Source organism: Manis pentadactyla, chromosome 14 (genome assembly GCF_030020395.1).
Source record: "Manis pentadactyla isolate mManPen7 chromosome 14, mManPen7.hap1, whole genome shotgun sequence".
In the NCBI taxonomy this organism is placed as follows: domain Eukaryota; kingdom Metazoa; phylum Chordata; class Mammalia; order Pholidota; family Manidae; genus Manis; species Manis pentadactyla.
This window is the reverse complement of record NC_080032.1, coordinates 68823052-68833210: the sequence shown is the minus strand read 5'-3', so window position 1 is coordinate 68833210 and position 10159 is coordinate 68823052. Positions and strand designations below refer to the sequence as shown.

The window sequence follows — 10159 nt, the reverse complement described above, 5'->3', positions numbered from 1 at the left end:
AATTGATAAATTGATATATTATTAATTCAGCCAACAAATAATATACTGACAAATGTAGAATATGTAAAAAGTTGTATTATACCATGAGACATTTATTTAAAGCTCTAAGGAATTTAGAAACAGACCTTTAGATTCTTCAACTGTGAAATGATCACTAGGACTCATTCTCTACTCCACCCAGTTTTACAGAATGAGTTATCTCATCATCACATACACCATTTATTCTTAAGTACACTTACCTTAGAGCACGGTCCCTGATATCATACAGCTGCAGAGATGGATAACCAGAGAGTAACTTATGCAGAACTGAATGTGGCCAAGTACCCAAAGAGGCAACAAATAAAACCTAAGGGCCCTAAAAGCTGCATTTCAATAGCTGAGCAGGAAATAACCTATGCAGAATTAAACCTGCAAAATGCTTCTCAGTATCTCCAAGGGAATGACAAGAACTACCACTGTGAAGGTAAGACATTTAATGGGCACGCAATATAACTGTTCTAGGGTGGGCACTGGGGTGCAGAGGTGTGGGGAAAGAGTAGAGAATAAGCTCACGTATTTTTCATGTTTGAGGATCAGAGCTTGAGTTTGGGATACAGTATTCTAATATGAAATCGGAGGACTAATTTGATTCAGCATTTGTTGGAAATTGTAGCCTTTAACCAACAACTCATGGAGCATCATAGGCACTGAAATAGTACTGGGATGTTCTCAGAAAAGATTACAATGGTAGAGTCTAAGCTTATGCATATGATTCCCTGTGTGTGGGGGTTCTTCTGTGCGGAACTGTCTAAACAATGGTCTCCTTCTGTCCTTTCTCAGTGTTTTCATTTGTCTCCTTGCAGATGTGCCATCATCTCCAGAGAAGCTCATTGCTGGGACTCTGGGAATTGTCTGCCTTGTCTTGATGTCCACTGTATTAACGATGATTGCTGTTACTTCCTGTAAGCAAATTTTTGAATGATTTAAGGGAACTTTTTACTTAATAATTCTCAATGCCTCTAAACATTTCATAATATTGCAGAATACAACTCCCATGTAAATGGATGCATTTTGGAATTTGTCCAGGTATAAATAACATGATTGTACAGAGTGTTATATCTATTTTCAGATTTCCTAACTCAAAGATAAGTTTTGGGAGAGACCTTATGAGTAATACAAATTAATTCTTGAGATTGTCTAGACCAAATCTTGCATAAGATGGTGAAATCTGGTCCTTTAGGCTTTTGAAATATTTTCCCCCTAAGTCTTTATTAATTTTTCTTGGTAGTATCAAATTCATTGCAGATTATTCTAATCTTAAACCTTCATTAAATTTCACACTAAGAAACTAAAATTATTATGATTTATTTAGTCCACTATTAATGTTTTGTTGGTATTACTTTAATTTTCTAGCTACTACTGATATCCCGGAGCGGAACAGTTCAGCCCTGATAACAAGGATCCAGACAGGTGCTTCCTGAGGCTCCAAGTTCTGATATTAGTACAGTTTCCATTTTGTCTCCATCTCATGCTGGGCAAAAATCTATAAGAGTAGATTTTTTTTGTGGGCAAATGAATTACAAAATCTTGTAATGTATGTTCATCTACAATGATTATAGGAAAGTGTTCCCTTTTATAAAACAATATGAAATAATGTTCTTTTAAAATCACCATACCCATTGTTGCCATTGGCTACTTTTTCTTCCTACTATAGTATGATATCAGCTATGTTTACCACTCTAAGTAAATATGTGGTTCTGTTCTGTGACTCTCAGGACATGTGCAGATGGATATTTTTGTTTGTGTGTTACTTTATGTGGGCACATAAATTAGGGGATGAGAAGCTGACCCTTCTCTGTCAGTGGGAGGGTGTGTTTGTTTTGTATGTAGCAGCCTGTGAGGGTGCAGAGAGGAGCATATATGCTTATAATGATGCAAATATGTAAGTTAAACTTCATTTTTTTAAAATGCAAATTGTTTTAAGATAATGTCTCATAATTTCTCTTCAGCATCTCATTGTGGTCGTTGCCCAAAGGAGTGGTTAATATATTCGAGTAATTGCTATTACATTAGTATTGAAAGAAAAACATGGGAGGAGAGTTTGATGGCCTGTGCTTCTAAGAAATCTCACTTGCTTTATATAGATAATGAAGAAGAAATGGTAAGATTTTGAATGTTTTCTATATGTAGTTAAAGGCTTATTTAGGTCAATATTATATTGTAGAATTCATCCCTATTTTGTTACATACTTGTAGTTTATTTTGAAGTCTGTTACTATTTCATTCTCTGACTCGGATACTTTATTAATATTCTCATTTGATAATTTCCAGTTCCTGCTTTTCACAGATAACCATGCTCTATAAGGGCTTTTTTGTTTAAAATAAACATTGCTCTTCATTTTATTAAATTCCAGGGAGCTGAACACATCATGATTGTGCAGACTGATCCCAAGTGACTAGGACCATGTGCTTACAAATCAGGTCATGGAGCCGGGGGTGGGGTGCCAGCCCAGCAGGGTGCCCCTGAGTTTGCTCTCATCTCTGTGAGGGGACCTCTCTTCCCTCCTTTTCACCCACTATCCTGACTTCTGATATTACAGAATCTCTGCTCATTTTTGAACTTCATACAAATGAAATCACACAGTGTACATTTTTGCTCCTGTCTTTTTTCAGACCCATATGATACGTTTGCAGGTCATCCATATTCTTGCTATTTTCTGTAGTTTGTTAGCCTTCACTGCTGAACTATGTGAACATAACACTCAAAATTCACTCTAAACAATCAGAGTCTCCTGTGGGCTACGTGTCTCATGCCCTCAGGGATAAAAAGGCCGCCTGGTCCAGTACTTTGGTCCAGGGGTCCCCTTTGCTGTCCCACCTCCACCCCCATCCTGGTGTGTTTGGTGGGGGGAGGGGAATTACTGCCTCTGGCTGCTTATTGTCAGCAGGTTGTCTGGGGAATCACCCTTGCAAGGACTGCCTGGTGTTTCTGGACAGGCTCCCTCCACAGGGAGCAGGAATGGCTTAGCTGAGCCAGTTCCTATTGCTACTTGGGTGGTGGGAAGTGGCAGGCCCGGTCACTTTCTTCTGGTGGGTGGGGGACGTAAGAGGCCCTGTCACTCTGCTGTTCCCTAATGCTGAGGTCCCAAATCACTGCACCTTTCTCTTTCCACCTGTCAGAGTTCTCCTTTACTTGTGTCTGTCATTAGTTCCAGCATTTATAGTTGTACTTAGGGAGAAGAAGCAGAGAGAAGTGAGTCGATGACACCTTGTCTAGACCACTGGATTCCCCCAATACAGAGACAGATTAACTTAGGGTCTTCTAGTTAAAGACTGGGTCAGACACAGAAAACCAAATTTTTGGCTTCCATGTCATTTATTTCCTCAACTGCAACCTCTTCATTTCCTTCTAAAACCTAAATTCTGAGAAACACAGTAGAAAAATTACATTGATTTAGTTATAGTATCTAGAAAAATGCATGTCACAATATCCAGAAACTTATTTAAATCCTTGCTGTTAGCTTTGTCAATGTCGTTAACAATTAAATTATGTGAACAGGATTTCTCCTTATTAACCTAAGAAAAATGGAACTACTAAGTATAAATGTTTGAGTTAACTTTATATACATGTGAAAGTTTTTGGCAACCTGAAAACTTTATGTATCTTTAGTGTCAGATTAGCATCTAATACTTTTATTACATATGCAAATAAAGGATCCTATGCAAGAATGCACTACTTGCATTAAAAATTTTTTTTATTAAGGTATCATTGATATACAATCTTATGAAGGTTTCACATGAGCAAAACTCATTGATATACAATCTTATGAAGGTTTCACATGAGCAAAACTGTGGTTACTACATTTACCCATAATATCAAGTGCCCCCCACACCCCATTGTAGTCACTGTCCATGAATGTGGTAAGATGCTATAGAGTCACTACTTGTCTTCTGTGTGGTACACTCACAAAGAATGTGACTCCCCTACATTATGTGTGTTAATCATAATGCCCCTTAATCCCCTTCTCCCTCCCTCTCCCCCTCACCCTCCGCACCCCCTTCCCTTTGGTAACTGCTAGTCCCTTCTTGGTGTTTGTAAGTTTGCTGCTGTTTCGTTCCTTCAGTTTTGCTTTGTTGTTATACTCCACAAATGTACACTACTTGCATTTTTAAAGAAAGATAAAAGCTTTCATAATGACTATTTCTTTATTTTGGTGTAGAAATTAATGAATTCCTTATCACTTATATCATGGATTGGAGTCTTTCGTAAAAGCAGTGATCATCCATGGATGTCAATAAATGGCTCGACTTCCAAACTAAAGTAAGCCTTTTGAATTATGCTTAGAGGAAGAAAAATATAAAACAGAAAAATTTAGAATAATAATATTACTAAATTTGTTTTAGTTGAATTAGGGAAGTGAAGAATGGTGTTAAAAGTTTATGAAATGGTGATATGAATATTAAAGAATGGATATTTTTTTCCTAATAAGCAACTCTTCCTAATACTATATGAAAACATCATTATCCATTTTCAAAATATTCTTTCGCTTCAGTTACATGGAAAATGCTATTGTTTCATGTATTGCCCATGCAATGTAACAGAATTATGCATGTTTATCCATTATAGAATAAAAGAATCATCATCTGGGAGACATAAATGTGCTTTGTTACACTCACGTGGCCCTCAATCAGATATCTGTGCATCTCCAAATGCATATATTTGCAAGCAGAAGCTTCAGGATTAAAACATCTGATTTTGGATTCCATTAGGCAAACTTCTATTTCATGAAATGGAAATAACATCATGTTTGTATAACTCTTAAAATGAATTGTAGTACTTGTTCTAATAATGAACAGTTTTTGATAAGAATTTATTGAAATACTGTATACACACCAAAAATACAGATGTCACTGCTTTTCTGTCTGGCTTACTTTTTACTCAATATTTTATCTGTGGAATTCAAGCTTTTTCAAAGAATTCATGTTGTGTGAGTCCATTTATATGAAGTAAGAAGCACAGGCTCATTACAGAGAAAGAAGGTGGATAGTGGCTGCCACAGTCTGAGGGGAGGTGGGAAGAGGCCATGACAACTGATGGGTATTCCTTTGGGGCGATGAAACTCTTAGATTATGATAGGAGTGATGGGTCGACTCTATGAATATACTAAAATCTACTGATTTGTACAACTTAAGTGCATGCATTTTATGCTGTCTAAATTCCACCTCAATAAAGCTAAAAAAGAAAAACTCCTTGGATTATGTTTAGGACTGCATTTAATCTTCATTTGTAAAGATTAGTCATCTTTATAATATGTACTCTTCCAATCAATACCATGCTTTATCATTCCATTAACTAGGTTTACCTTAACTTCTATTATAGTTTATATTTTTCTACAGACAAAATATGGGTATTTTTACCTTACAGAAATATGGGTACTAGGTTTTCTTTAATTTCTATTATATTTTGTGGTTTTTTTATATTGAAGTCTTACAGATTTGTAGGTATTTCAATTATGTTTTGTAAATAGCCCTCTTAAAGTTTTAGTAATTTTGCTGCTGTAAGCAGAAATACAATTGATGTGTACATGTTGATCTTATACCTAATGACTTCACTCATTTTATGCATTGATTCTATCATTTCTATTCTGTCACATACATATATCCTTCTCATTTTTTTTATAAACACCTATTTCATCTGGAAATAATCACTCTTTATTTCTTCTTTCTAGATGAAACGACTTTTTTCTTGACTTACTTTCACTGGCTAAGATTTTATTTCCAATGTTGAATAGAAGTCACAGTACACGTTTTATATGAATCCTTCCCTCTTTTATAGGAAAATAGTTCATTATTTCATCTTTAAGAATGTGGTCTGTTTTAAGGTTTTTTCCATTTAACCTTTCTTATATTAAAGCATTTCCATAATATTCCTATTTTTAATAGATGGTATGATCAAATGATGTTACATTTTTATTGTATTTCCATCAATTGGAATGAGAAATGTTTTCTCTTCTAATGTTTATGAAATAAATTACCTTTATTTCTTTCAAATATAAGCCAGTCTTGCATTTCTGAAATAAACTACAATGCTCATTCTATACTGTCCTTTTTGAAAAATCAGCACATATACTATATTTAGAGTAAAATGTTTTTCTTCATCATGCTCACAGGGGTTAGACTGAGTTTTCTCTATAGCTATGTACTTGACAAGCTTTGTTATTAAGGCTATATTGGGAAGCATTTCTCTTCTTCTGCTAGCTGGGAGCCTTTGCTAAAGGTACAGGCATGCCTTGTTTTATTGAGTTTTACTTTATTGTGCTTCACAGATACAGTGCTTTTCTGAAGTTGAAGGTTTGGGGCAACCCTGCCTTGAGAAAGTCTATTGGCACCATTTTCCAACAGCATTTGCTCACTTTGGTCTCTGTGTCATATTTTAGTAATTCTCACAACATCTCAACTCTTTCATTATTACCATACTGGTTATGGTGAATTGTGATCAGTGATCTTTGATGTTACTATTATAATTGTTTTGGGGTGCCATGAATCACACACATGTAAGGCAGTGACCTTAATCGATAAGCATTGTATGCGATCTGACTGCTCTCTGACCCCCATTTCTCCCTGTCCTCAGTCCTTCCTAGCCCCTGAGATACACATGGTGAAATCAGACCAATTAGTGCCTCACTGCAGGCCTCTAAGCGTTCAGGTGAAGGGAAGAGTTAACAGATGCGGCAACCTTCATTGTCTTATTGTTTTGCTATATTTGATCCCTTGATTACTAGTACAAATACATATGTCAAAATGTGAAACTTTATCATTAATATTGTATCTGCTTAATATGCACTTATATGTACGTACACATAATTTATTTCCTTCTACTCTTCTTTCTGCAAATCCAAGTATTCCCTAGAATAAGGGTTTGTTGTTTAGAAGATCCTTAAATGTTTCCTTTAGGTAGAGTCAGTTGGTAATGATTTCTGTTTATTAAAAAAAATTCTTAGGGAAAATGAATTCACTTTGCCATCAAATTAAAATGATATTTACACTTGTCATTAACTTCCAACTTATTCACCTCTCTTAAAGGATCACATCTCTCTTGAAGGTCACTTGCCCTTCAAGAATGTAGGTAAATTAAGACATCTTAAAAAACTACTAAAAACCTCCATCATCAGCAGGCTTATGGTGCAAGAAATGCTAAAGGAAAGAAGTTCTTTGGGTTTAGGGTCATAGGATCAGATGGAAAATTGGCTAGTTGTGAAGGAAAGGAGCACGAAATATTGTAAATATCTGGGTAATTACGAAAGACTATTTCTGTTAGTTTCTTTAGAATATGCATGACAATTCAAAGCAAAAATAACATTATTTTCTTGTGTTTAAAATGCAGGTAAGATGTAATTAATACCTACGACAATGATACAAAAATAGAAAGGGGAGGAGATAAATGAAGCTGTGTCATACAGGTTTTCTTTAATTGTCCAAAATTAATTGTAACTAGACTGTGGAAAGTTAAGAGCCTATATTACAGTCTTTAAAATAACCACTATAGAGAAAGGATTAAAGATGGCAGCATGAGAGGTGAGACAGAGGCCTCCTCCCAAAACCACATATAATATGAAAATATAATTAATACAACTAATCCTGAAAGAGCAACAGGAAAGAAGGCTATGCCAGACTGCATACATCTGAAGAAAAGAATAGACCTCACAGAACAGGGTAATGTAGCAAAGCCATGATCTGGTGGGACCTAAGCCCTTCCTCCACCCCAGCTCACCCACGGGAAGAAGAGAAATGGAGTGTGGAGGGAGTGGAGGCCTGGGACTGCTGAACACCCAGCCCTGGAGATTTGCTCTGGGAGCACGAACCTACATCGCATGATCCTCTGGTAATGAGTGGAGTTGGAAAGCTAAGACAGGCAGAACACCTGGAGAGACTGATATTCCAGCTGCTTGTAGAAAACAGGGATCCATATCTGGATGCTCCAGGACAAAAGAAAGGCAGTCTAAGAGATTTCCTAACAGCAAGAGGGCTGCTAAAGGGGCAAGAATTGCACAGAAATTACTGCTCAGGAGAAAGGACAGGTGGACAAAATTGTCTGGGTGTACTCTGCCCAGCAGGTTGGGAACTTGCAGAGCTTAAGCCGTTCCATCCCCCTGATGGCTGTGCAGCTCCAAGGCCCACCACCATGATACACAGCCTGTTGCACCTTCCTCCTGGCCAGCCCTCATCTGGCTTGCAAACTGGCAGCCCCCACCCTGGTGTCAGGTGAGTCAGCAGGAAGCCCCATCTATGACAGCTACAAACTCAAAGCATAGAGGCTTACACCTGTGTGTTTGGCCTACTGGTTTTGGCAGTGGAGACAGGCATAGCAGCCGGAAAGCAGGAAACAGCTCTTTCCTCCCTCTAGGCATCATCACTACTCCCCTGTGACCCCCTGACATCACTGCAGGGGCTGAGCACCTTCAGAAAGTAGAGTTTCTGGGCTCTAGAGGGTGCCACATACAAAGATGAAACATCAAGGAATCTGGTTCAAACCAAAATCCCACAAACACCAGAAAAAGGGTCAACTGAAACTGAATTCATCAATATTCCTGAAAGAGATTTCAAAATAAAAATAATAAACATGTTCATGGAGGTACAGAAAAATATTCAAGAACTCAGGGACGAATTCTGGAAGGAAATCCAATCATTATGGAATACAGTATCAGAAACAAAACATACAATGGAGGGATTTAAAGGCAGATTAGATATAGTACAGGAGATGGTAAATGGAATAGAAATTAGAGAAGAGGAATACAAAGAAGCTGAGGCACAGGGAGAAAAAAGGACCTCTAGGAATGAAAGAATATTGAGAGAACTGTGTGACCAATCCAAGTGGAACAATATTTATATTATAGGGGTACCAGAAGAAGAAGAGAGAGAAAAAGAGATAGAAAGTGTCTTTGAGGAGGCAAATGTTGAAAACTACTCCAATCTGGGAAGGGACATAGTCTTTCAGACCACGGATGTGCACAGATCTCCCAACACAAGGGACCCAAGGAAGACAACACCAAGACATAAAATAATTAAAAGGGCAAAGATCAAGGATAAGAACAGACTATTACAACAGCCAGAGACAGAAAAAAGATCACATACAAAGGAAAATCCATCAGGCTATCATCAGACTTCTCAGCAGGCCATAAGGGAGTGGCATGATGTATTTAATGCAATGAAGCAGAAGGGCCTTGAACCAAGGATACTCTTCCCAGAAAGATTATCATTTAGATTTGAAGGAGGGATTAAACAATTTCCAGATAAGCAAAAGCTGAGAGAATTTATCCCACAAACTGTCTCTATAGTGTATTTTGGAGGGACTGCTATAGATGGAAGTGTTCCTAAGGTTGAATAGCTGTCATCAGAGGTAATAAAACCACAGTAAAAAAGTAGAACAGCTAATTACTAAATAAATGCAAAATTAAATAAACTAACCCCAAAGTCAATCAAGGGATAGACAAAGAGTACAGAATATGAAATCTAATATATAAACAATGGAGGAGGAAGTAAAAGGAGGAGAAAAAAAAAAGAACCTTTAGATTGTGTTTGTAATAGCATATTAAGTGAATTAAGTTAGACTACTGGATAGTAAGGAAGTTACCCTTGAAACTTTGGTAACCATGAATCTAAAGCTTGCAATGGCAATAAGTACATACGTAACAATAATCACTCTAAATGTAAATGGTCTGAATGCACCAGTGAAAAGACATAGAGTCACTGAATGGATAAAAATACAAGACCCATCTATATGCTGCCTATAAGAGATTCACCTCAAACCCAAATACATACACAGACTAAAAGTGAAGGGATAGAAAATGATATTTCATGCAACTAATAGGGAGAAAAAAGCAGGAGTTGCAGTACTTGCACCAGACAAAATAGACTTCAAAACAAAGAAAGTCACAAGAGACAAAGAAGGACATTACATAATGATAAAGGGGTCAATCCAACATGAAGATATAACCATTATAAATATCTATGCACCCAACACAGGAGCACCTACATATGTGAAACAAATACAAACAGACTTAAAAGGGAAAATAGAATACAATGCATTCATTCTAGGAGACTTCAACACTCCACTCACTCCCAAGTACAGATCAACCAGACAGAGACAAAGTAAGGAGACAGAGGCACTAAACAACACATTA

At 37.0% G+C, this 10159-nt stretch overlaps 1 protein-coding gene across 1 annotated transcript; it reads left to right on the top strand.

Moving 5' to 3' along the window:
- The first annotated feature begins 208 nt into the window (after positions 1 to 208).
- LOC118924810 (NKG2-A/NKG2-B type II integral membrane protein-like) lies at positions 209 to 5225 on the top strand. Its single transcript, XM_036909939.2, has 6 exons — positions 209 to 463; positions 843 to 941; positions 1393 to 1449; positions 1989 to 2140; positions 4199 to 4299; positions 4606 to 5225. Exons 1-6 carry the CDS (start codon positions 277 to 279, stop codon positions 4721 to 4723), a joined length of 714 nt encoding a protein of 237 aa, XP_036765834.2. The 5' UTR covers positions 209 to 276; the 3' UTR covers positions 4724 to 5225.
- The last annotated feature ends 4934 nt before the right edge of the window (positions 5226 to 10159 follow it).